The sequence below is a fragment of the Lissotriton vulgaris genome, chromosome 1_1, assembly GCF_964263255.1.
Source record: "Lissotriton vulgaris chromosome 1_1, aLisVul1.2, whole genome shotgun sequence".
Classification (NCBI taxonomy): Eukaryota; Metazoa; Chordata; class Amphibia; order Caudata; family Salamandridae; genus Lissotriton; species Lissotriton vulgaris.
In genome coordinates this window covers 28,037,380-28,065,197 of record NC_141685.1, presented here as the reverse complement: position 1 = coordinate 28,065,197, position 27,818 = coordinate 28,037,380, and the positions used below count along the sequence as shown (strand labels likewise).

The window sequence follows — 27,818 nt, the reverse complement described above, 5'->3', positions numbered from 1 at the left end:
TTTCTACCCTGCCCCCTTTTCTCGTTTTTCACCCTTTTTCTTGTTATCGAGTCACAAGATGGCTGCCAACACTTCCTGGTTTGGAGTGTTGGCAACCAATCAGAGTGAAGCTTGTGCCCAATAGCGTGTGAGCACCACAAGCACAAGCTTCAAGAAAAGCTGTAGTGATTCCAAGAGGCCCTCTCCTAGAGCAGTGCATGCGCGCTGCGCTAGGCTCGACCTAAAAAAGTACACTTTCTAGACCAAGACATACCTTTTTGCCAAATTTGGTGTAATTCCGTTCAGCAGTTCGGGCTGTAGCTTTGTCTAAATTTGTAAATTAACATGGGAAAAACGCGTTTTGAGCCCTGTGAGGAGGAGCCCGCTTTCGCTACCATGATAAACCCCGTCTCTGACTCACACGTAATGTTGTCATCGGCTGAATGGATTCCAGGGGATATGCAAGGGTTTAATAACCCGGACTCCTCTTCCCCACAGGAACGCCCAGAGGAAAAGAACCAATGGGAGGAGGTCTCGGAGAATAGAAGGGCGGACCTGTCAGCGAGTGAGCAGTTCCAGGAAGACGCTGCGGGACGGAAAACAGCTGGTGTGCTGTAGAGATAGAATTATTTTTGTGGTTAGTATTTGGAAGGGGGGCACACAAAACCTTATCCGCTCCGTGGTAAAAAATGAAGGACATGGTTTAAAACGGACCGGAGGAATGCACGCCTGTGTGAATATAATATTGAATAGTTAGAGGACTGAAAGTACCTATACCGTCTCACCTCACAGAGGCGGCTTCCTCACCCTCATCTGTAGACATGCCGCCTGCATCACGAGTCAACGATTACCCAAGCTTTGCAGGCTCCCTCCCAGGCTTGCCACAGTTGTTTTCCCTTCAGTAATTGAGCGTGTGCGGCAGACTGTGCTGTACACTGAACAAGTCTTTAAGGAAGTGTGAGTGCGACTAGGCTGGTTTATTAATTCACCACTTAACTAGTCAGTCTCCTGCCCCTCCGTCCTCACTTAAGCCACAATTTGTGACACATTTGCTATTTTAAGGCTTGTAATAACATCACTTTTGTATATTTATGTCCATACAGATACTGAAAACAGCAAACCGCAAGTACTAAAATGCAGAGTACAGGGGGCACGAGCCCCAATTTAAAAAAAAAAGGTTTTAGAGGGGCAGGGTTTGCAAATTAGCATAGGCAGTGTACAGTAATGTCACAGAGATGGACATTGCAAGTCTATAATGACTCTATTTAATGGTAATGAATCGTGATTCACGTAATATAAGCAAGCACATAAGCAGTGTATGCCCTCCTGTACATAAATAAAGAAGGCTTAAATGTAATTTGGTACAACAATGTGGGAGAGTTTTAATGAAACGTGGGGGAATATGTTAACATTAACTTTCATTGGGCAGAGCAAGTTTCCAGTGGGAGAAAGCTAAAATATTGTAATGCATGATATAGAATGAAAATAGTCCTCTCTGAATCTGACTTGCAAAGCATTGCACAGATACTCTAGACAGTAGTCTGTTCTTCTTTTCCTTTTGCGTGATAGCGTGCATTACAGTTAGCTTATAGATGCCACTTTTTCAGCTATTTAATTCACTAAAGGGCAGCATTTATATTTTGGTGGCGGTGAATGTTCTTTATCTCAGTGCGGCACTGATAGTTGGCAGCCCACTACCGATTTCTTATATTTACTACTTACCTTGCAGTTGGGGTATACCTGCTACTTGCACCCAAATGGGTGTTTGGACACACACCGAACTGGAAAAATAAAATTTGATGTGTTTTCACTAGAATAATTAGACTGATTGTTGGTGTCTCATCATTTCCATTTGTTTCAGTTGGCGATTTTTAATATTTACAATTTCAATTTTTTTTAGACTCTCGTGCTAGTGTCCAACAGGAAGTTTTTGGCACATGAAGGAACAGTAGATGATGTAGCACCCAGGAAAATGTGCTGCATGGCTAAATACTTATAAGGTCCCAAAAGCGAGACCTATTGTCTATGTCAAAGCTTGTTTTCAGTAATTCCACTAGGTGGTTTAGTTACGTTTGCTCTTCCATAGGAAAATAATGTTTTGTCTTGCCAATAACTTTGGGACCGGTGTATGAATCTCCACAAAACTTTCCAAAAAGGCCCCCCTTTTTTTATTTTTTATTTTTAAACAGATTTTATTGACTGAAGGCACAGGAAAACATATGCACTGCTCTGTAAGCCAGAAGCCAATGCCAGAATCATGGTAGCATTGTCTACTTCAGTAGTTTACCAAAAAGTCCTCCTTTTTGATTAGTTTTTGCATAGAAAGTTGGGGGATGATCCATCAGGCAATGGCTGAGAAAAAAAGGGGGGTCCCAAAATGCAAAATCCCCAGGCATTTTCCATAGACTTCTATATAAACTGCTGAATGGAATTGCCTTAAGTTCGGCAGGAAGCCAGACCATGGTCCACAAATTGTGCTTTTTGTGATTTGGTGTAAATCTGTTCAGTAGTTTTTGTGAAATTACGGCTGTAAAATAATTGTATATCTGGACAGTTGGGAGACCACAGCCCTTTGGTGTGAACCCTTAATGGTGTCAGTCAGGCCCATGTAATGTTACGAAGGCTGTTTTTAAAATTACAACTTTGGCATCAAATTAGTGCACAAAGGCAGAAACTACAAGGCTGGCTGCTTTTCTGGAAAGCCACTTTTGGGTAGTTTGGGTGACGAGGATTTGGATGTTCATGAATGTTTGTGGTAGCGGTGTTAGACGCTGTCCATGATGCTGCTTGTGCTGACCCCGGAGTGGTGCAAGTTCACAAGGACTTCACAGATGGTCTCCCCTGGGACTGGTGCTTAAGTGCTGAGGTGTTTGGGTGTGCTCAAGTGGCGGCAGAGCTAGCTGTGGCTCTGGGGCTGGTTGTGAGACCCGATTCTTTTGTTCTGCTTGGTAAGCCGAGACCGTACTTATTATAATTCACTCAATGTGAGTGGTGACATCTGCATTGCTGGTCTGCCTGAAGTTATGATGCGGCTGACAGTAGCGTGTCTGCTCAAAGCGATGGCGTGACTGGTGGAACTATAAAGCCAAATAAGAGAAAGTTATCTTCTGACACCACAGTCTTCGTGACTGAGACCAGTAACACTGAAGACTCTGAGACTCGCAGGAGTAATTTTTCCTTTCAGAGCGTTATTGCTGCAGATGGAGTGAAGCCAAGAAGTAAGCACTTTATTAAGTAACCAACAAAGTTTAATATTTTACATTTGTATTAACTCTTTCTCTTTTGCAGCATTTGGAAATGCATTTTCTAGTTTTGTTGCTTTTTGTTAATGCTGCAGTTTGCATTTCATTACCATCATTTGCTAACCCTGGAAAATCTCCAGGGTGGAGGAGGTTTGCTGTTCCAGAGTTTTTTCTTCAGCTTCTGGGCAGTTGTTGCTCTGTGGCGATCTGTGGTCCTGTTTCTCTGCTCTGCTTGTAATAGCTCTTATCAGAGCTTCATCTTCCCGCCAACGATAATAAGATGCCAGGCATCACCCAGCACACAACACAGACTATGATGGGCTACGTCTATCTGCTCTCCGTTAGGACGCGGATAAAGTTCTCCGGGTCTATCAGGTTGTGACTGTAACCTAAGTGCTTAAGATGAAATGAAGATCTTACCTCCTTCCTGAGGGGCTCCAGACTGCTGTGTGCAGACCCCATAGCTGGCAGCACCCTGGAGTATGTATGTATAAATCAGATTATGTTGGAAATAACCTGCAATATAGTGGCAGGCAGCACCCTGCCAACAAGTAGGATTTCTCATAGTATTTTGTTTCCAGACACATTAATGGGGATTGTCTTTTAACAGGCAGAAGAACAACACTGACCATACATTTTTCTGGGTTTGTCTTTAAAATGACGTACACATTAGAAATGGCATTTCGTTCTGCTGGAATAATAGCGCAAAATATCTTATACTCTGCTATGATGTTGCACCACAGATCTTTGGCTACAATACCTTCCATGTTTCATACAAACGTGCTTTCTAGGCCACATACATGATTTGCTGCTGTAGAGAAATAATGCTCCTGTGTACTGTGGCAGACTCCAAAATATTGAAAAACTTAAAGATCTCTGTTTCAGCACTTCATAGTAAAACCTTTCAATTTTTAACTCAATCATTTGGCAGAAACATAACTTAGTACCATTAAAATAGTTGTGATGGGGAACATTCATGTGGGGTTAGAACTGGCTCGCCCACAGTGCTTGCTGACTCTGAGGAGTATGGAGTTGACCACCTTGCCGGGTCCGGTGTGGAACCAAGCCAGTGATGCTTTGCTGCAGGCTCATTTGCCCTGATAGCTGGTCAACAGTTTGAGGAGGAGGAGGACGAGGTGCAGAGCTGGCCATGAGGCTGGCAGTTCAGTACATCCCTGAGAAGTGAGCTTTGAGTCGATGTAGTGTTCCTCTTATACCACGTGCAATTCATCCTCTCCAAAGCCTCAAGAATTCCTGGGTGTGAAGGGCGGCTGATTCTGATTGAGTGCTTGATAGTTTTCCAGAAACTCATGTTCTTGATTGTTCATGTTTGTCAGTAGTTAATGAAACACGCCCAGGGGTTTTATCTCTTCAGTGACACAAGCTGCAATAAAGGTTTCTTTGTCATTGCAAAAAAATATGAATGGCCGATGAGCCTCTGTCTGTTAAAGAATGGAAGGGCTGGGGAACTGTCAGTCATCTCACTGCTAAGCAGAGCAGTGTCATGCTTCATCCTCCGTCAGGCCTCTGATTTTGACCAACATCGCTTAGAACACTGGGACCTTAGAGACCATCCTTTTTATGAGAAAAATAAAACTACAAGTCCCATAACCAATAGTGGCGGAAGGGGTCATGCAGGACCTGGGGCAACATCCGATTCAGCGCATCCAGTTTAATTTTTTAAATATTTGACACAATATTGAATTTATAACCTTTGTTTTTTATGGTCATGAGTCACCAGAATACTAAAAACGTGTCTTTTATTTTCAAGGTCAATTAAGTAATGGTCACCAGTTTGGAAGCTCTGTTAATTATTCAGTATTTTAATTGATTTCCACATGTGGCTGGTTTGGGTCTGCCCCTGCATCGTTCCCGACAACTCGCACAGGTAAGGACCTTGTAGCAGCAACATGATAACCCCATACTCGTCCTTAAGAAGTGCGCTCCGAGGCAGGTATCCAATCATTTTTGTGAAACAAGCAAGCGACAATACCTGCTATGTATATTTATTAAAATAAAACACAATCAAATCACAGTATACTGTTCTGGAGGTTCGTCCCAGAGACATTATCTGTAAATGAACGCATACACCCTAGGAAGCATGTGCTTTTAAGACCAGTTGCGTTCACTCACCTGAAGATGACATGCTTCATCATTGGGATATACTCCTCACCAGGCCGCGCTACAATGCCTGGCGGACACCACACGAGGGCATTTTGTCGGAGATCTTTTATTCAGTACGTTGGATGAGCATAGAACAGAGGATGTTGTGTCATAAGATGTGAGATTGGTGAAAGTCTGAATATAAGATCAACTATCGAACAGTTGCTACAATATAGTCCATGTTATCTTCCTGGTCCATGTTGAGATTAAAAACAGTGGCAGAGAAATTGAAGAACTAATGGCCCCTATCTCTGTGTGAAAGTGTTGATCACCTATGGGCCTGCTGGTAAGCTGGGGTCTATACTTCAGGTCAAGTTTTATCATGCATTGTGTAGTCATGGAGCAATCTGTTGGCATTTCATCAGGACCAAATATGGGAAAACGGGTAAATGTGACCTAATCTTCTCCACAGCGTGAGGAGCTCTGTAACTCAAAGCCCTGCACCATGCATAGGTGATAAGGTGCCTATTGACATCTTACTGCCACAGGTGAGCACTCGCTAACAGAGTGCATTAGATACGGTAACCCTCCTAAAATTCACGACATATTGACTTATCAAATAGCAAGGATGCCGCATCAGAGGGCAACTGGTTTGAAAAGCACATGCTTCCCAGGGTGTTCAGTTAGAGATAATGTCTGTGGGACTGAACCTCCAGAACAGTATACTGTGAGTTGATTTATATGAAGAATGTGTATACTGGACGGTCATTTTCCTCGTCATCTCTTATGATATGTAAAATAAAACACAACACACCGGGAGGCCAACACATCTATCATACATTTAATGCAAAAATAGCAAAAGGCCAAGCAAACTAACAAGTGACAATTGTCTTTCCAATGGACGAGAGCATCCACCCTAAAGCAAGTTGGAGTATATAATGCTAATACTACCCATGTATTTTTATACACTTTTCTCCTAATACAAGTCAATGAAACATGAACACGTGATAGAAACAGTTACTGAAACAACACTAATGAGTAGGAGGCAGGATCTTCTCTCGAGATGAATGTGAGGAGTCCGTGAGGTGCAGATAAAAGATACACAGACAAGCTGCAGAACTCACTGTTTCTGAAAATAACACTTCTGTTTGTCAATATTCAATTTACTACAAGATACAGGAAAGTGTGCAGATGGACATCACTAAATAAAATGGTTCTGGGCCCTAATAGAATCATGTAACTTTGCAGGCACATTAAGGCGAACAGACACATCAAATTAATATAAGAATATTGTAATTTGGTAATGTAATATATCAATGCACGTTGTGGCATTCATGTGTAACCAACTATCGGTGTTAAAAAAAAACAGTATATCCAGTTATGCTTTCTCAATTCCTTCTTCCTAGAGGCCACCACTGCTGATATCCAGCTGTATTCAGCAGTGCCTCCTGGAATCATGTATTTGAATGAATGAATGAATGAAATTAAACTTATAAACGCGCAACTTTGCCCAAAGGCATCAAGGCGCCTACCAAAGAAATCAAAAAAGGAAAGAAAAGGCAGAACCAAAAGCTAAGGGTATGCTTTACCAAAGAGCCATGTTTTCAAAGCTTTTCTGACATTGTTCCACCATCTTGGGGCCAGGTTGGAGAAGGCTCTGCCTCCCCATTTAGCTCTTCGCACTCGAGGCGCAGTAAGGAGCAATTTCGCCGAGGAACGAAGGTTCCTAGCAGGAGAATACGGGAGGAGGAGATCTTTTACGCCTCCAGTCTCTTTCCTGTTTAAAGCACCATACACCAGGCATAACACTTTAAATGAAATTTAAAGTGTTATGCCTGATGTATTGCCTGGCCTGGCCTATTTAATCGATACCAAATGTTGTCAATGCTTCTAGCCAACTCCGGTCACTGGTGCCACTCGCACCCCCTCCACCCTTGGGCCTGTTATTCTTTTAGCCAGCTCCAGTCAGTAGTGGCACCTTGGACCTCTATGAAAGCCTACTAGCCAGCTCCTGTTAGTACTGGCCCCTAGGACCGGTTATCATTCTAGCCAACTTGAGTCATTAGTAGCACCTTGGGACTAGTGATCATACTAACCAGCTTCAGTCAGTATTGGCTCCCTGAGGCCTATTATCCTGCTAAGTAACTCCAGTCAGTAGCGACCCCTGTACCTTAAATCCTGCAAATATTCAAAACCAGAGGTCAACTCTACTGCCAACCAGTTCTAGTCAATATTGACATGTATTGTTACCCTGCTTGTAATGAATACCAGAGGCCAGCGTTGTTGCTAGCCAGCTCCAGTTACCAGTGCCCGTCACATATTATCCTCAATAGGATCAAGGCCAAAGGCCTGTGCAGCTGCTAACCTGCTCTAGTCAGTAGTGACCTCCTAGTCCTGGTATTCTGCATAAAATCAGCAAGGCTTCGGCACTAATAACACTCACCCCACATCCTTATGGTATATTAGCAATGTAATTTATTTACATCATACGGTAGGTACCGCACTACATCACACGATCCCAAAAACAAAGAATATCAAAATTTGCCTAACCGTTCAGCATTCCACCTTGTCAAAAATGACTAAATCACACCAAGCACTATAGCCTGCCACATCACATGGCACACTCAGCCACAACATGACAAGATACCACGGCAGGGATTTGGGGCCATTAATCCTGTTTGAGGCATGTATGCTGTAGATGCACATGCTTTGCATACTCCTGCCATCTTGTGTTGGGTCCGGATGTTTGCAAGTTGTTTCATTATTACCCCTAGATTTATATTCCGGCGTAAAAATTACCTGCACCACTCCTTTTTGATCTGGGTTATTTAATTTAATTTGTTACAGGCTATTTTCACCTTGAGCATGCTCAATTAATCTTCCATTATTATTACTAACAGTTTGAGACCATGATTGTCGATGTTTATGTAACTGCTTCGTTTTGGTTCCCAGATCTTGTGGTAATTTAATATTCTTCCAGGTTTTTAACAAATCTCTATTTGTTTCATCCCCTCTGATACTCTTCCTCTTTGCTCTATTTGTTTCCAATTGTGATGGCTTATTTTCCACCTGTTTATTACTTTCCTCCACTTGCAGCATTTCTAAGGACTGAATTTTCCCATTCTCTATCATTTTTATACTATCAGCTTGATTGTTTAGGCATTTATTTTTCATAACTGCTTGTACCTCCGATAGATCCTTATTAAATACAGGGTAAAAGGGTTTTGTTGGAGACATTTGTTTACCCTCACCTGCACAATATGATATTTGGTCATGGTTGTTTCCAGTGTTCAATCTCACTATATCTGATGCATTTGTATTTTTTATACCTTTTAGAAGCTTTATTTCTTGCTTTCCGTTGTTTTTTCCTCTGTCTTTTTGATAGATGAATTTACGGAGCTGCATCTGTCATTGTTGATTGTGTCGAGCATAGGTTTATCACATCTTTATCTTTTGTTTTATCATCTATTTTTTCTTTAACAACAACAGTATTGTCTTTACATTTTATTGTATCTTTAGAGGGGCAGTCGGTCTTGATGGGTTGAATTCCCACATTAGGAAAATTACATTTTACATTGTCAATTATTGATTTTAAAATATCCGGAATGGTAGCTAGTTTGTTAATTAGTGGGGCACAACTACACTCTGCATTTGTAGATATTGGCTGAGATTGTGCCCTTACTATTAGATTATTTTGCGTTGTTATCTTCTGCTCAATTTCGGTAACAGAGGATGCCATAGCGCTCAAGAGATCTATTTGGGCCTCCTTTTTGTTGGACTGATTTGTTAAAGCTTCCTGAGTTAATTGCGAGGTTTTGAAGAATAAATCCCAAATTGCTCCCGCGTTCCCACTTCTTGGTACCTGAGTACCTGGGCTATGGTGTTGCCCATTTATGAATGATAGGTCCTTATTCTCCTCTTTTTGTAGTCCTTGAAAATGATGTCCCTCGTCACAAGAATTAATGAATTGTGGACTACTATTCAAAACGTCTTTTAGATACGGAGTACTCCAATGCAGCAGAGTTTCTGGGTTGCTGTTGTATTCGTCCTTATTAATTTGAGATCCGTTATTTTGATTACATTTAGGCTGGTCCTGTTTCTTAACTGAATTTATCTTAGACAAAGTAAGATCCAATTTCAGTGGGGTATCGGCTTCCCTTATGATTTTCACCCCACTATTTAGTTCATTTGGAGCTTCTTGCTATGGTTGATTTATTTGGCCCAAATTAGATGGTTCCCCCATACCATTAGCTTTTCTGATTTTTACTTTCACTTCTATTGGCATTGGCTGCCTAGTTTGTAGTAAGTGCTGAGTATCTCTCATTGTTAGATTTGTGCATTTTGGTTCCCCTTGTTGTGAACGACCAGTAAGTGGAATAGTTAACATCTCTAGGGCCTAGATGTAGGTAATTTCAGTTTACCACTTCTTAAATACCGAATTTTACCGATTCGGTATTTAAGAAGTGGTAAAATAGAGGGGGAGGGATGTAGGTATTACCGAATCGGTAAATACCGAATCGTTAAGATTCGGTATTTATGATTCTGTAAATACCGATTCGGTAATGCCCATTGATTCCTATGGGCATTGAAGCCCATAGGAATCAATGGGCATTACCGAATCGGTATTTACCGATTTGGTAAATACCGATTCCGGCAAGGGTGCAGGGGGTGTCACTTTGACACCCTCTAGCACCCCCAATACAGACATGTGTGCCATGTAGCACACAGACATGCCCTAAGGGCATGTCTGTCTGTCACATGGCATAGGTTTGTATGCACACATGTGCATGCACACCTGGATTCGGAGTTTTACCACCCAATTGGATTGAGTGGTAAAATACCGAATCTGATAGGCCTTTGGGACTCAGAAGAGGCCCACCTACATCTCGAAGTTACCGAATCGGTAAAAATACCGATTCGGTATTTTACCGATTCGGTAAATTTACCGAATCGGTAAAATTGGCTCCCTACATCCCAAAAACCCATTTACCGGTCGGTAACGGCCGAAATCGGCCGTTACCGGCTGGTAAATGGCCACCTACATCTGGCCCTAGGTCCGTTATTTGACTCTAATGGTTGACTTGGTCCTTTATTGAATTTGACATTCGTTCGACTTCAGCTTCAGACTGGCCTGGTTCACTTACTCCTTGCTTAGGGGATATTATATTTGTTCTACTCAGTGGTTTAATTGGAGTTTGCAGATCACATGGGTTTGTTAGCATAGCACCAGTTGGATCTTTCATAAAATCAAACTTTGACGGCGACTTTCCCAGTTTCCCAAATGTATGGACCTTAGATGATTTAAAGGACTATATGTCACCTGCCTGTTTTATTTTAAACGTATCTAATATTAGTGTTTGTTGTATTTTTCTTTTCCTTTTGATAGGAGGGAAAGGTGGCCGCTCCTTTCCTGACCTCATAATTCACCCTCTAAGGTGAAGAAGTCTTGCTTCTTTTAGAGAATCAAACGGGCCAGTGACAAGACCAAAGGGTGCTTTGATTGGACAAAAACACCTCCAAACACCTCCAAGGGAAAACACCCTCGAAGCACACGTCAGTACAGAATCCGCCGGTGCTGCTGGTTAATTATTTAATTTACTAATTAATTAATTGATTGATTAATATCTGGCTCCGGGTAGGGCTATAGTCTAGGCATGCAGAGTAATTCATGGGTCGAGGGGTGCTTCAACAGGGTCAAAGTCTATTGTCACTTTCCCCTTTGCATAATTTTGCAGATTTTGTATTACAGACTTATTACAGACTCCAATGGCTCAGCGACTTAAGGACCAAGGACCGATCAACCTTAACTACTCGCCACACGCCACACACCTCTTGCCACCTGTCACTCACCACTCACTGTTCATTGCTTGTTCGTTGCTATTCATCGCTGTCACGAGTACAAGGGAGAATGCTGGCAATCGTTCAGGAGCAAGAGCGGAATCCACAGCCAGTCCCTCTACAGACGGCAGATGTAGGCACTTCCCTCCACTCCTCTGCTCTGCTCTGCTCAATGATTGGCGTATACGTAAAATCAGGCGGCAGTTCCCAGAGTTCTGAGGAATGATTGAAGCGTGCGATGTCGGACCATAGATGCGTCCATTCCTCATGGGAAATAGGACGGTGAATTAATTCTTCCCACTTAAACATATACCGGGGGCGCGGGGAAAGCACTGTTTTAAGGAGGAAGCTATAGATAAATGAGATCACCCCTTTCATGTTAGCAGTCTTGGTGAGAAAGGCCTCAAATTTTGTGAGAAATCGAGTAGCAGCCTCCCGTATCTGAGGTGTGAGGGCCCAGTGCATCAATTGGATATACTGATGTCTTTCAGTGTTCTTCAATTCAAAGTCCCTTTGACATTGATCAAAAGTAAGGGGATCAAAATTGTGGAACAAATGTATTAGAGCTAAGCAGCCTCCCCTTCTCCAGGCATCAAAGGGTCCCTCATGTTGGGCCGGGGCGAAAGCTGGATTGAAATGGATTGGAGTTAATGGTGATGGTGTGGGGCAGCTTAGGTCACCCTGGCAGCCGCCTTGAAGAGAAGGGAGGCTCCAGCTATTTCCCTATGGCACTCTCGTCTTTGGAGACTGCTTAGCCTGGCTGATATTTTCAGGGATAATTGTAAGAATTTCGAATTTAAATGGGGCCCCCTTGTCTCCTTCCTCTCCCGGGGCCTTCCGTCTGCGGTGTGTCCCTCCACCATCAGTGCCCTCCATCTCTTACAGTTTTGATCACAATTCCTGTGTCGACCAACCTCTCATTATTATGAATACGCCGCCACCCCGGGTGGGGTGGGGTGCGTTTTTTTTTATTTCTGTGTTCCTTGTTAGATCCCTAATTACTTATCCCATGTTAGGATGAGTTTGTCCCCGCTTTTTGGCTATTTCACATACAACACCTCGGTGGAGCAATCTGGAGAAATTACCGTTACAGAAGGCCGTTAAGTTTTCTTTAGACCTATCTGCTGGCTTAGCAAAGTTGCATGATCTTCTTTCTTTTAGGTCGAGGACCTAAAGTCTGCGCTTGCGCAGTCTTTGGTCGGAGAATTCATGTTTTTTAGACGGGGCTTGAACCTGCCTCTCTCCTCCATCTCTCCTCCATTGGCTGGCTTACTAAACGGAGGCCAGCCATTGGAGTAGAGGGGCATCACTTCAATCAAGCCCCGTCTCTTTCGGATTCAGGGGTGTGTTTTTGGCGTTCTTTCCACCTGTGACGTCATCCGTCACTCAGAACGCCAAAACACGCCCCCAAATCCGAAATTTAAAGAGCTTTTCGGCCGCCATTTTGCATTTTGCTGCTCCCTTGTCCCGTCCGTCTCTGGCATAGATGCTGCTTTGGAGATCCGTGAAAATGTGCTGGGAGGAAGAAGGCTTTGGATCCTCGTTGCCCGTCAAATCCCCCCATGGCTACTTCCTGACCGCCATCACCTGGTTACCCATAATATGCTCTTCAAGGTTAGACATGGCTTGGTTGCGCTACAAAATTGTGTGGGATCATCGTAAGAGGGCAGATACAGTTTTACTTAAAAAAAAATAGCCAAATCTGAAACTACTTTTCAAAAGCACTAAAAAACAAAGTAAAAAAAGTGCACAAAGCATGCATAGATTATAGGACAAATTATGGCTTGCAAATTAAAGCTGTGGAGCACAAATCACTTAAACCCCTTCTAAAGCGAGAGAAATTGTTCACACCAGTCATGTAATCGGCTCCCTCCGCATTCAAATTATTCACTTGAAGATAAGCTCCCACCAAAACTCTGCTGGGGCCTGGCTAATTTACTGCACAGATAGGGCACGTCTTTTGTAATAAGAGGCGGGATGCACTGGGGTCGGCCATTTATCAGAATTAGCCTTTTTTTCTCAATTCACAGTGAATTACGCGGCCTACACTGCGTCTTCCTCCACAGAGCCCCCATCCCCTTATGGCCGCCTAATGTGGCAGGCAAACAAAATTGACAGTCTCGCCTTGTCAATAAGGCGGGGTGGCGCTCTCTGGGGGGGACGTTCGACTTAGCAGCAGGAGTGTGGCATTAGCGCGCTTGCCCCACGAATGTTAATCATCGTCAAGCTGCCTCTAACTCTGACATGATCAAAATCACCAAATTTGTGCACTAAATGAATTGTAACAGGCTCATAAGAGAGCGTGACATATACGGCGGAGACAAACAGATGCTCTGTTTTCTCCACTTTGTAACTTTATAAATGTTGTAACTCCGACGGGCCAGTGAGAATTATTTCTTGGCTATCAGAAGCCGCACGCCTCTTGCATTCTGAATGCAGAGCATGAGTTTCAAAATCGTTTGTCATCACTGGGGAATGAGTAGAAACATGTCACTGCCGTCGGGTGGCATTTGGGATGGCCACGTATCTGCAGGAGCAGTTCTTTTTCTCCTGGGTGACTGTCCGTGGATGCGGTCACTTGGGTTTACTCGAAGCTTGGCATGTGCTAGAAAGTGTTTTTAATGCACGAGTCCTGGCACGTTTAATAACCACTGAAATCTCATAAATCGTCAGCCAGCAAAGCGCCAACTGCCCAATACGTGCTCTGAAACAGTTAACTATGACCACGCAAGGATTGGATGCATAAAACAAGGGCAGGTTAGTGCAGTTCCTTCCTTCTGTCTCTGGCATGCTGCACTGCAAACTCAATACATCTCTGAAAACGTTAAAAACACAGCACACCAAAAATGCAAGGCACAAGGCTGGGAGATCTGCCCTGCCACACTCTGCACTAACACATGATGCCACACCAACACTGCAGGTCCAACGCGTCACGTGCCTACATACCGGCAGCAATCCAGCTCACATCCTGATTTACCGAGGGTCTTTGAAATGGCAACACTTGCTCAAATGAACAGAGAGCACTCTGAGCACCTACAAAACATTCACATGGGTTACAAGTCACAGCATTCTGAGCAGTGCAGAGAAGAGGATTACTCAGCTGTTGGCCAACTCCCGCCATCTCAGTGCCTCATGATAGCATCACTGTAACAACCAGTGCCACATCCGTCACTTGAGTCCTGGAAAGGGCAACCCTTCAAATTGGAGGGACAGGATGCTTGCCTTAGGATTCCTGCATGGATTTGCCAGGCTCTGTGACTCAAAGGTCTGCATGAAATCAACTTCCTACACTTGACCACAAGGGTTCCATAGAGTATGAGGTGGTCATTGTCCTCTCTGCCCCCTCGCTGTGCTTGCTCCCCTGCCCCCTGGCTGTGCTTGCTCCCCTGCCTGTGCTTGCTCCCCTGGCCCCTGGCTGTGTCATCAGCCGGGAGTATTTAAACTGGCCCGGTGAAGCTATTCGTAGTGACGTCTTGGCTCTTGCAATCAATCAATCAATCATCGCATTTATATAGCGCGCTACTCACCCAGAGGGTCTCAAGGCGCTGGGGGAGGGGGGTCCGCTACCGCTCGAACAGCCAGGTCTTGAGTTGCTTCCTGAAGGCGAGGTGGTCCTGGGTCAGGCGGAGGTGGGTGGGGAGGGAGTTCCATGTCTTGGCGGCGAGGTAGGAGACCAGCTGACAGTCTTATACCGGTAAGCCTACTTAGGGAACATGTTTCTTTGTTTTGCTTAATGCCAGGATTGTCAAGTCTTTGATGAATTGTGTCGGGTATAATGTCTCTTGCCTGAGCAGCTACCATGTGTATGTATTTCCAACGGGGAGATGGGTTATACATTTACTCAGGAACACTGCCTTGATTTCATACTTGATGGGTGAGACTTGAGGCTTAATGAGGAGGGCCTAGCCATATGGTCATTACATATATCTATCAGTGATGGCATTATGCCTTTAGTTAGCAGAAGCTTGGATCATAAGTGGCTCTGTCTGTGTGTGGCTCTGTCTGTGTGTGTGGCTCTGTGTGTGGCTCTGTGTGTGTGTGTGTTGCTCTGTGTGTGTGTGTGTCTAGCTCTGGATAGCTTTTTTTGTAGGTGGCTCTATGTGTGGGTGGCTCTGTCTGTGTGAGGGTGGCTCTGTGTAGGTGGCTCTATGTGAATAACTCTGTGGGGGTGGCTCTTTATGTGTGTGTGGGTGGCTTTGTGCGTGTGGCTCTGTGTGGGTGTAAATGCAATAGGTCATGCATTTGCGAGCGATTAAGCTATTGGCATTGTAAATGACAATGCCATTTATTTAACGATTAAACTATTGGCATTGTAAATGACAATGCCATTTATAAATCATGAGCAATGCCAATAGCTCTACCTTTAATAATGCCGAGACCATTGCATTGTAAATGCTTGTTCTTTTTTTATCTCTCTCTCTAAGCTCCGGGGCACTTAGAAGCTGTATCTTTCATTTGACTTATCTAATAAGAGGAGGAGCTGTTTATATTGATCAATGTACTTTGTCCACCTGTTATAATTCTGTTGAGGCTTTCTTATCCCCTGCGTGGGACCCTTTGATGATGTAATTTTTGCCTGTAGACTGTGGAAAAAAAATTATTAAACACATTTTTGACAAAAATCAGACAGCAGGGCAAGGCTCCTCTGTGCCAACACCAACAGAGGGAAGAATTGTGTGTTTCCCCCAGTTAGTGAAAAAAAACAGCATAAGTCTTGGCTGCTTCTGCTGCACCCAGAGTCTTATGCGTCTTTTCAGTCTAATTTTTCTGTCTGGAAAAAGATTGTGTCCTGGTTTTCTGCACCCAGTAAATCCAGGTGCAGAAAAAACCTAACAACTGATAATCAAGTGGAATAAAATGAACACATGAAAGTCCGCCTTAATTTCATTGCCCTTGATTCACATTCTGGTTAGTTGAGGGATAGGTTTAGGCGTAGTCCTTGCAGCACACAATAGATTTGCTTGAGTAAGAGGCCAAAACTCAAAAGTCTGGAAACCAGATACAAGTATGTGGTAAGTCAGGGCAGGGGAAAACGCCTGTTGTCCGTGGAGGAGTCATTCCCTTCCCAGAAATCTGCATTACAAATTAATTATTAGTATATATTTTTTAAATATCTGTTTGGTGCCGGTCCATATGACTTTAATATCTGCATTTGGGATTCTATGTTGCAACTCCATAGGGTACATGTATCCTTTGTGAGCTTAATAAAATGTTGAAAATTCTACAAATCCTCACTCCTACATCCAAGTACTCTCATGCTCCCATTCTACACTCTGCTCTGTCTGAAAAACAGCTCAACATTTTCAAAATTCTGCATTGATTTGGCTTGTAAATTATATTTTTGTAAATGTACATGTATTAACTATTTAATTTTAATACTATAGGTGATTAAAATTACGGACGAAGAAAGCAAGATTTAGCACTAAGCAACTGAATGTCAGTGCCATAAGAAGGATTATTTTGAAAAACTGAAGGACATCCAGCATTCTACGTTTAAACAATTTCCAAAAATCTAAGTGCGGCGAGGAAAGTACTATACCTGTAAGTGAAGTCTATAATTTTGCATTTCATTAACCCAGAGCAAAGCCATATCTGTGCACACAGCCTCAGAAATAATGTAGGAAGACTGCTTCAGCATCCTCATCTGAAATATTATCAGAAAGACAAATTGCCTCAGCATGACAAAATAACGTTCATCTAAAGCATCATGTAATTCTAGAGAGGAAGCACACACTGCATAAAAGAAAGTTACAACTAAAGGTTTCTTCTGGATACCATCAAGGAAAAGACTCTGAAAGAAGACTCCGAAGTTGACATGTTAACAACCAAAAAATTAGAAAATCACCTTTGTTCAACAACCGTTTTTAACCAGTTACTCAAGCTTGAGACTATCTGCCTCGGGATATAACACCTCGACCCACTCTACTCACTCTTGCGAAAACCTTGAAAATTCACCACTTTATTGTGTTCATGACCATCTCAGATTGTTTCCTTTTTATTGTGTACTGTTCTGTAATTCTATGTAAATCGCCTCAACATTATCTGTTGTCCAAGAGTGATATGTAAAACTGTTAAATATAAAAATGGATTAAAGGATCACCATTGCGCTATCGCTAATGTAAATAAATCCTCATCTTCAGAACTACAAACCATAACCTTACACCAAACATAGAAAGGGTAAAAGGAACTGATGTTCTGCGACTGGTGATCCACAATAGTACTCTGCACGTTCTAACGCCCTCAGTTACTGCCATTGCATCAGTGCAAAAAGGTACTTATCAGTTTAATCATTAAATATCAGACTAACACCTTATTACTGCATTGCTAAGAACCTATACAAATAGATTTGAGAAAAACTTCAGTCACAAATGAAGTTGCTGCCGGAGAGGCTATTACCTAAAGACTATTATCTGCTAGAAAAATTTCAACAGGTGTTACAGGACTGCTTCCTGACATTTTTTGCTCAATTCAAGTATTGAGAAGATTACACACAATGCCTTTTAGAGATAAGTGCTGAACATTATCTAAACAAGCCCGACTCTAAAATCGAGGCAAAATAACCGAAGTTGGGGAAAAAAGTTACCTGTGCCAAAAAAGATACAGGCATAAATCTTATCTCACAGAATTTAACAGAATGCACACTGGGGGAAACCACTCTCACTCTGTGGAAAAACCTTACCAGTACGCTGAATGCCAAAAAAGTTTCAACCAAAAATCTTATTTCACTGAACATATGACAATCCACTCTGGGGGAAACCCTTATCAGTGCTCTGAATGCCAGGAAAGGTTTTGTAACAAACAAAGTCTTTCTCGTCATCTAATAACCCACTCTGGCAAAAAACCTTATCAGTGCTCTGAATGCCAGAAATGTTTCATGTACAAAAACAGTCTCACTCAGCATAGAAAAACCCACACTGGGGAAAACCCTTATCAGTGCTCTGAATGCCCAAAACATTTCTACCGTAAATCACTTCTAACTGCACATTTGAGATTCCACACTGGGGAAAAACCTTATCAGTGCTCTGAATGCCAGGAAAGGTTTTGTAACAAACAAAGTCTTTCTCGACATGCAGTAACCCATTCTGTGGAACAACCTTATCAGTGCTCTGAATGCCAGAAATATTTCAGTATAAAAAGTAGTCTCACACGGCACATAAGAATCCACACTGGGGAAAACCGTAATCAGTGCACTGAATGCCACAAATGTTTCAGTCAAAAAAGCTGTCTCACTCGACATACAAGAACCCACACTGGGGAAAAACCTTATCAGTGCTCTGAATGCCAGAAATGTTTCCGTGAAAAAAGACATCTCAAGCAGCATATAATAACACACACTGGGGAAAAACCTTATCAGTGCTCTGAATGCCAGGAATGTTTCAGTGAAAAAAGACATCTCACGCTGCATATAAAAACCCACACTAGGGAAAAACCTTATCAGTGCTCTGAATGCCCAAAAGATTTCAAACTTAAATCACTTCTAAATGCACATGTGAGATTCCACACTGGGGAAAAACCTTATCAGTGCTCTGAATGCCAGAAATGTTTCAGTGAAAAAAGAAATCTCACGCTGCATATAAAAACCCACACTAGGGAAAAACCTTATCAGTGCTCTGAATGCCCAAAAGATTTCAAACTTAAATCACTTCTAACTGCACATGTGAGATTACACACTGGGGAAAAACCTTATCAGTGCTCTGAATGCCAGAGATGTTTCAGTGACAAAAGCAGTCTCACTCAGCATATAAGAACCCACACTGGGGAAAAACCTTATCAGTGCTCTGAGTGCCAGAGATGTTTCAGTGACAAAAGCAGTCTCACTCAGCATATAAGAACCCACACTGGGGAAAAACCTTATCAGTGCTCCGAATGCCACAAATGTTTCAGTCAAAAAAACGGTCTCAATCAGCATATAAGAATCCACACTGGGGAAAAACCTTATCAGTGCTCTGAATGCCAGATATGTTTCATTCAAAAAAGCAATCTCATTAAGCATATAAGAGTCCACACTGGGAAAAACCTTATCAGTGCTCCGAATGCCAAAAATGTTTCAGCCAAAAATCTTATCTCACTGAACATGTGAGAATCCACACTACTGAATAGACTTATCAGTGCTCTAAATGTCAGACAGGATTCAGAGGTAGAGATGGTTACAAGCGCCATAAGAAAACACACCATCAAAATAATACAGTTCTCCGAATGCCAGAAAAGCATCAATTTTAAACTCAATCTCACTCTACATGAACAGCCTCACTAACTATAAGCGACTCCATACTGATGACAAACCTTATGAGTGCTCTGAATGCCAGAAAAGCTGCAGAGAAAAACGCTATTTCACCATGAGAAACTCTACACTAGAGCAAATCCTAAAAAGGTTGCCATAAAAGGTTGAATCTGAAAGACAGTGTTATGCTTCATGAGAGATCCCACTCTGGGGAAAAACCTTATGGGTACTCGAAATGCAAGCAAAGTTTTGGTTTCAAATTACTTCTCACTTGACATGAGCGAACTCACACGGGGGAAAAAAGCCTTATGTGTGTTCTGAATGTCAGATAAGGTTTAGTCTTGAATACAATGTCATTTCACTAGAGAATTCAAACTGGACTAAAGCCATATACAGGAGGGTAAATCTAGAAACGTTATACTCAGAAAGGAGATCTCACTAAACATGAGAAATGCATCCACACCAGGTGTGAAGTAAGGCGTATCTTGAGTTGCAGAAAAGCTTCTAACAACCTGACTTTACATGAGAGAGCACATATTGTAGTTTCAATAGAATTCATCAAGAAACTCTTGCAGGATAACTTAGGCTGCCCGCATGCAACCTCCAAAGAAATTCCAAGCCTGCAAATATTTGTAATTGCAACAGAATCCACAATTTGAGTATCTGAAAGTTACAAAACTCTCAAGGTCTTTACTTTACACAGAGAAGTGTTAGTGCTTGCAAAAATCAACTAATTGCCCAAAAAAATCACAATATTAACGTCTTATATTTTTCTCCACCCAAAAGGTTTCTACTCACCCTTGTTTCTTAACATATGACTGATATCTATTTTTTCATGATAAGATTAAGCCTATGTGGGGAACTCCGCAAAGTGACAAAAAACTCTGGCGGTCTACGCGGAGTTCCGCAAGCAGCGGAGTGAGTAAGGGTCATGCCGTTTGTGGTGATTTCATCCCATGTCGGAGGATCATTAGGCCCTTCTCTTCCAGGAAGTTATGGATCTCTTTGCCAAGGGAGCTATCAAACTCGTCCCTGTGCCAGATGTAGGTTGGGTTGCTACTCCCACTTCTTCTTGGTACCCTAGAAGGACAAAGGCCTGCATCCTAACTTAGTCCTCATGGACATCAAACGCTTCCTCCGAAAGGAGAAGTTCAAGATGTTAACCTTGGCTCAGGTCTTGTCTGCCTTCGACCCTGGAGATTTGATGGTAGCGTTGGACTTGCAGGACACTTACTTTCACATCCCCGTCTTGCCTGCCCACCGGCATTACCTACGGTTCACGGTAGGCCACACGCATTTTCAGTTTACCATGCTCCCCTTTGGCCTTACCATCCCGCCTCCCCCCCGGGTGTTCACGAAAGTGATGGCGGTAGTTGCAGCTCATATGCGCAGATCAGGGGTTCCAGTCTTCCCCTGTCTCCCACCTACAGACTACGACGGACTTCCTGCATTTGCTGGGGTTCACAGTTAACGTGCTGAAGTTGCACCGGATTCCCTCCTATAAGCTTCTTTTCATCGGAGCGGTTCTGGGCACAGCACAGTTTTGGGTCTATCCTTCCTAGCAGCAAGTCCAGGATATTCGGACTATGATACCGATGTTTCAGCCTCCATCCTGGTGTTCGGTGAGAGTGACCCTGAGGCTGCTGGGCCTCATAGCCTCCTGCATCTTGCTGGTGCATCATGCGTCACTCCTGGGTTGGGGCAGCCATATGGGAATGGCGGAGATCAAAGGCCTCTGGTCTCTGGCGGAGTCCAGGCACCACATCAACCCCCTGGAGCTCCGGGCGATTCGTCTTGCATTGAAGGCATTCCTTCTTTCTGTCAAAGGAAAAGTGGTGCAGGTGTTCACGGACAACACCACCGCCATGCCAGACGCTTTACTATGTAAACAGACTGATGGTTTACAACTGCGCCTATGTTGGGGCACCACATGTTTTTTCCAGCATAATCTGGTGTGCTCCCCCCTGTGTGGGATGATAGCACCCACTGAAAACTGCACCGTTGTGTAGTCTGGGACAGTGCACCTTCCCTGTAATTCTGAACTGGGCCTTTAAATACGGTACTATTTTGTGTGCCTATTTAATTCAGGTATACAAAGAATGTGGTACTACCTGTATACTAGGGTAGGACAAGGAAGATTGAATTTCTATGGTGGCAGAAATGTTTTTGTCAACGTGCTTTATGTCCTAAACACTCTCCCGTACCCAGAACATAATGAGATTACGTAGAATACACCTCTGCGTGCCTAATGCTGCCATTTGCATTTCAAGACCAGTGATTAATGTGGCTTTATGAAGTTCAAAGCCATTAGGTGTTTCCGACCTGTCTGATACTTTCATATGGGTCATTTGAACCTAAAGATAGATAAACATATTCATAGGTCACAATTTATGTCTGCATCTAATATAAAACTGTAAATTAGGAGAGGTGATGAGTGAGAAGTTAAAGGCAGCCGCTAATCGAGCTGAATTTGTACATAGGCCTTCCTATATTATGATATGAATGAATGAATGAATGAATGAATGAATGAAATTATTTATAGAGCGCACGATGGCCAAACGGCTTCCTGGCGCTGAGAGCTCTAGGGAACAGAACAGACAGGGCCAGGAGGTTTAGCGGGGGTAGGCCAGGGCAAACAGGAAAGTTTTGAGCGCTTTACAGAAGTGTGAAAAGATAGGGATAGAACGCATAGAGAGAGCAAGGGAATTCCAAAACCGGGGTGCAAGAACAGAGAATCTAGTTCCACCAGTGCGAGTTTTGTGGAAACGGGGAACAGTGAGGAGGGCAGAGGAAGATGAACGGAGAGTGCGGACAGGGATGTGGAGGGAAATCAGAGAGTTGATGAACGCTGGTGCAGAGTGATCAAGGGCCCGATAAACAAGGCAGCCTAGTTTGAACAAGGATCTCTGCAGGATGGGTAACCAGTGAAGGGATTTGAGGACAGGAGTGATGTGATGGGTTTTGGGCAAGTGAAAGATGAGACGGGCAGCCTGATTTTGGATTGCTTGAAGGCGGCGGGTCTCGTAGGCAGGGATACCCGCGAACAAGCTATTACCATAATCAAGGCGGGAAGTGATAAGGGCAGAAATGATGATTTTAAGGGATATCTATTCCTGCTTCAGTCTTTAATTGCAATGAATACTTTAATACCAAGGCATGAAGTCATCGTCGAGCTGTTTAGATAATCCACCTGTCTCGCCACCTCTTCCCCACTGCTTTCTTAACCAGTGGCCTAGCCAGTGTGCCCTGGGCCCTAAGGCAAGAAAGGAAATGTGACCTCTGCCGTTTATTTGGACTGTAGAAAACAGCAATAACCATTGTTCTGTGGGCCCTTCAGGCCTCTGTTTGAACTGTGACAAACAGCAGTTATCAGGGTTCAGTGGGCCTTTAAGGCATCTGGGACCTGGTGCCACTGCACCTGCTGCACCAATGGGAAGCTATGACCCTGCCCTTAACAGCTTCTAATCTAGTCCCACTGGAGAACCGAAACAGCCAAGTACTGATCTGGCCATATATGCAGGCATGCAGCCGCCTCTTCCTCTGAAGGGATTTAAGTCGCATGAAAGCAGCATGCGGGAAACAACCATTTTCTGAGGTAAAGTCAACCAACACCTCGTCTGTTCCAACCTGAATCCATTTAAAACCAGGGACGAAAAAACGGTTCATCGTCATCCCTTGCTTATCAGAAGGGTAAAACAGATTCATCTAACATTACAGTGTACCACATAACAAATTCTGATTCTGTTTACAAATTAAAACTAGCATGCATATAGAAAGGGAAGCCTTTGGCCAAAATAGCCATTTTCCCTACCCATACTTTTAACACATCTTATACAAAAAATGCTAATTACATTGTCATCCGGAAATAGTCATTAGCGCCTACTCATAACCAAATGCCACTTAGAATTGTCTTTCACTTCAAGCTTTCAAAGGTAAATTGATATAAAAGCAGTATTGAATTTTTTGACGTTGTATACTCTTACCAAAATTTAGAGCATCAATTTTTTATGACACACGATAGAAAAAAGGAGTTGTTTATATATACTAAACCTCCAGAAACGTTTGATTAAACAGTTATAAAGTCACGTCTAGCTTAGTTAGTTTATAGTCTTCTTTTTTTAATAGTAATTATTTCATATTTTTTACTGAATATGCATGGATAAACACTTATAAAGGACCCAAAGGTGAGACCTATTGGCTATGACAATGCTTGTTATTGATTGAGTACATTGAGCGGCAGAACGTTTGATTAAGTCCTGAAGAATGCCGCAAACACCTCTTTGGAGGGTTAAAGGCTGAAACATATTGACCTCTTATTGACTCTAACAGTGCATATATATGTCTCCCACAGTGTCCTGTTTTTAATCCTGGCCCAGGGACGTACAAATAATGGGAACCACATACCCTTTAGCAAGTTTTTACTTTCACTCTGCTGCCCCCACTACCCTGAGCTCCTTATTGTGATATTTAGTATACCTTTCTCTATAACAAGATATGCCTGAACTCAGTGAGTGGGTTGTTTCATGGTGCAAAGAGATGTCCAATAAGGAAGCATGCCAACTATGGTGGGTGAGGGAAATTGTCCTTTTATTTATTTATTTATTTATTTATTTATTTATTTGTCGATTTATTGAGCGCAGTTGCTGCCCAGGGGCGTCCAAGCGCTGAGTTTAGACAGAGACGTGACGGAGCACAGGAGGAACTAGAAGGGCTTCCTAAATAGTATGGTTTTCAGTTTTCTGCGGAATGAGAGTAGGTCGGGTGTGGATCGAAGTTCAAGGGGGAGGGCATTCCACAGCTTGGCGGCGTTCAGTGAGAACATCCTGCCACCGGACCTGGCTCTCTTTATTCTGGGTACCGCTGCCAGAAAAGCACCGGTAGACCGGAGGCTCCTATTAGGATGGTAAGGGGTGACAAGGCTGGTGTTGATTGCTGATCCAGTCTTCCAAAAAGCCCGATGTGTGATACACAGAGCCTTGAATGCCACTCTCCGTCTCACAGGCAGCCAGTGAAGGCTTTTCAGTCCCTGTCTAACGGACTGAGACCGTGGAAGCTGGAGTATGGTACGTGCTGCGCAGTTTTGTACCACCTGCAGCTTTCGGAGAGTCATCTCAGGCGCCCCCAGGTATAGGGCGTTGTTTGAGTCTAAACGGGACTGGATGAGGCCTTGTACCGCCACCTTCTTGGCATCTAGAGGTAAAAGTGGAAGGACCTTCCTCAGCGTTCTTAATAAGCCAAAACAGGTGGCAGACAACTTGGTGGCCTGAGTGGAAAAGGAGAGTTTGTGGTCTAACCAAACACCCAAGCTTTTAACACTGTCCTTGGGGGTAGGGGGTGCTCCTAGACCGGCGGGCCATAGGGAAGAAAAGGGTAGTGGTGAGGCTGGGCCTAGGAGCATAAGTTCAGTTTTTCCACCGTTCAGTTTGAGGGAGGAGTTGGTCATCCACTCCCTCACGCTCTCCAGGCAGTTCAGCAGGCCAGCCGAGGCTTGCCCACCGTTCTCTTGGGCCAGTGAAACCACTAGCTGGGTATCGTCGGCGTACGACACGATTTTAATGCCGTACGGTTCTACTACCCCAGCCAGCGGTTTCATGTAGGCGTTGAACAGTACAGGGCTCAGCGATGAGCCCTGCGGAACTCCACAGCTGAGAGGCTTGATGGTAGATGTTGTGTTGCCATCAAAGATCTGGAAAGATCTGTCAGCCAGGAAGGAACTGAACCATCTTAGTGCGTTTCCCGAGACTCCGATATTCTGGAGACGGTTCAGCAGAGTGGCATGGCTGACCGTATCGAAGGCAGCACTTAGATCAAGGAGGATCACTGCCACTGATCCCCCCTGATCCAGTATCCTTCGAGACTCTTCGGTAACTGCTAGCAAGGCGGTTTCAGTCCCGTGGCCAGGTCTAAAGCCTGTCTGGGAGTTGTGCAGTAGGGAGTGATTCTCTAAAAACTGAACCAAGAGAGCATTTATGTGTTTTTCCAGCACCTTGCCAGTCCATGGGAGCAATGAGATGGGGCGATAGTTGGAGTGATCGGCAGGGTCCAAATTTGGTTTTTTTAAGAGCGCTCGTACAGAGGCTTGCTTCCAGGCAGTGGGAACTGTGCAAGTGGACAGAGATGAGTTTAGCAGTTCCAGGACTACAGGAAGGATGACATCGTCTGCCTGCAACAGGATTTCTGGGGGGGCTGGGTCGCGAGGGGAGCCCGACTTAACCTGGCGAGCCACTTTCTCTAAGGTGACAAGGTCCAGGAGAGGGAAGTGATCAAGAGTCGGTTCAGTAGTAGACAGGCCTAAACAGGGGAGATTTTCCGAGTTGGGTGAGTCGGGCACCTCATGATTCAGGACCATGGCTGGAAAGGTGGAATATATGTTCAACACCTTATCGTGAAAAAATTCCGCCAGTTCATTACATTGCTCCTTGGTCTTGGTTAGAGGGGGAGCAGTAAGGGCATTCGTGCATTGCTTTACTATGTTAAAAATTTCTTTAGGCTTTGATCTGGCTTCCAAGATTTTGTCGGAATAATAAGTTGCCTGGGCTGCCTTGATCCCTTCTTTATAGCTTCTGATCGCCCCTCTATAGGCGGCCTTTTTTTCCGGAAGGAAGTCTACACGCCAGGCTCTCTCCCGTTGCCTACATCGACGTTTTAACTCTCTCAGCGAGTCAGAGAACCAGGGGGCTGATGTCTGTGCTCGCTTAGAGGACGATTTGCGAAGGGGCAGGAGAGAGTAAAGGAATATTTCATCTTAGCTAGGTCTTCATTTGCAACAGTAATCCTCAGAAACCCAAGGGTTTCTTGATTGTGGTAGAAATGCATTTTTACACCTTCGTTGTTCGTTCAAGCACAGACCATTGCATGAACTGTGATCTATGTAGGGAAAATACTCTGTACACTGACAAAATGTGTTAAAATAACAGAAAGTTGATAATTGCATTTAATAACTTCTAATACCTGGATTTATCTAGAAGAGAAGTCTGTTAATTCTATCATATTTTTGATACCACAAGGTGTAAGAAATTAGGGGATCTTTATCTGATATCTTTATCAGTAAATTATCTGAAATTATTGAACATACACTTTTCCAAGTATTATTTCAAAGATTAAGGAATTGGTCTTTTCTAAACTAACCCCAGTGCGTATGACTACAATAACCACTTCTCTCAAATCAATATTGTGCTTTTTTTAGTGAGAAAGCTAAATGATCTAGGGGAAACCAGGAACTGGCGTCAGTGTTTTTCTTTGGAAGCTTCAAGTTAGAGAGTGAAAACACTTTTTAGAATCCCCCAAAAATGTGATAAAGATATTTCAATATGTTTGACAAAAAGAATAGGTACATTTCTCGACAATATTGAAAGGGGAACTAACAGGAACAAATATTTACACAACATTACAAAAATATTAGACACTACATTTCAGCAATATAGGAAATACTGAGGTTCATGTACTAATAATCCATTTGGTAAAAAGTGGTTGCTTGTAGAGTCAGCACACCACTTTGTCTGTGCTAGCTTTTAAATAAAGGCATTTTTAATGCACCCCATTTTACTTTCAGATTCCCAAATGTCCCCTTGTGTTACTACCTCCTGTTACTGTTTTTCAGTCCACATATGGTTTCAAAGCTCAATACATACCTTAACAATGTATTAAATATTCAGAAGGGAAACTATTAACATTCCCCTTCCAAATTCTGAATTGTTAAATGGGCTTAGTACATTTCAAAAAGGGGTTTAGCATTTGCAAACTCTGTGAATTACTGAACCAGTGGATTTTTTTAACAATAAAACATGAGGCAATTGTTCTCAATCCCCTCCAAATTAAGTTTGCTAATAATGTTAGTTGGATGATAACCGGTGCCTATACCTATTTAGTGTTGGTGTTGCTTCAGATCAAATAAAAACCATCACACATAACTCTTACACAATACTTAAAGACAGAATTTCTGACATCCAGCGTTAATGTTTTGTTAAATATAAATGCCAATGTCACTTAAACAGGAAAGCAGCTAAAGCAGTCTCTGGACATAAAATAGGATGTAATCATAATCTTTAGATACATTTTCTGAGTTTCAGGAACAATGTCTGTCTTTTGGGTTTACTCTAAACCACTATAATAAACATATTCAATGATTTTAGATTTGATCTGTTTGTACTGGTTTCTATTGCAGACAATAATCTAGATTTAGACCAAGGATCAATTCCACCCATGGCTTTTAAAATCTATTTATCAATGATCTCTATTAGTGTTATCGCAACTAAAACTGTACTAGAACTGATCTGAGAGATGGACCTCAAGTATTATGCTCAGTAAATTTATTGAACAAACTATGGAGTTAAAATCTGAATAGATTAGATCCACAAGCATTGCCTGACCACTGTATTTTACATCAATAGATTACTTTTCAGCACATTTTCTCTAAGTACAATTCAGTCATCTTC

General features: G+C 43.0%; 1 protein-coding gene across 1 annotated transcript in view; it reads left to right on the top strand.

Annotated features, from left to right (window-relative positions):
- The window catches only part of LOC147737035 (uncharacterized), a 54,095-nt gene extending 32,669 nt beyond the window's left edge, over positions 1-21,426 (top strand). Inside the window, exons 2-4 of the mRNA XM_086959926.1 lie at positions 478-616; positions 4,993-5,109; positions 16,547-21,426. Of these exons, the coding sequence (XP_086816052.1) occupies positions 17,797-19,242 (1,446 nt within the window). The 5' untranslated portion in view covers positions 478-616; positions 4,993-5,109; positions 16,547-17,796 and the 3' untranslated portion in view covers positions 19,243-21,426. The remainder of the gene's footprint in view (positions 1-477; positions 617-4,992; positions 5,110-16,546) is intronic.
- The last annotated feature ends 6,392 nt before the right edge of the window (positions 21,427-27,818 follow it).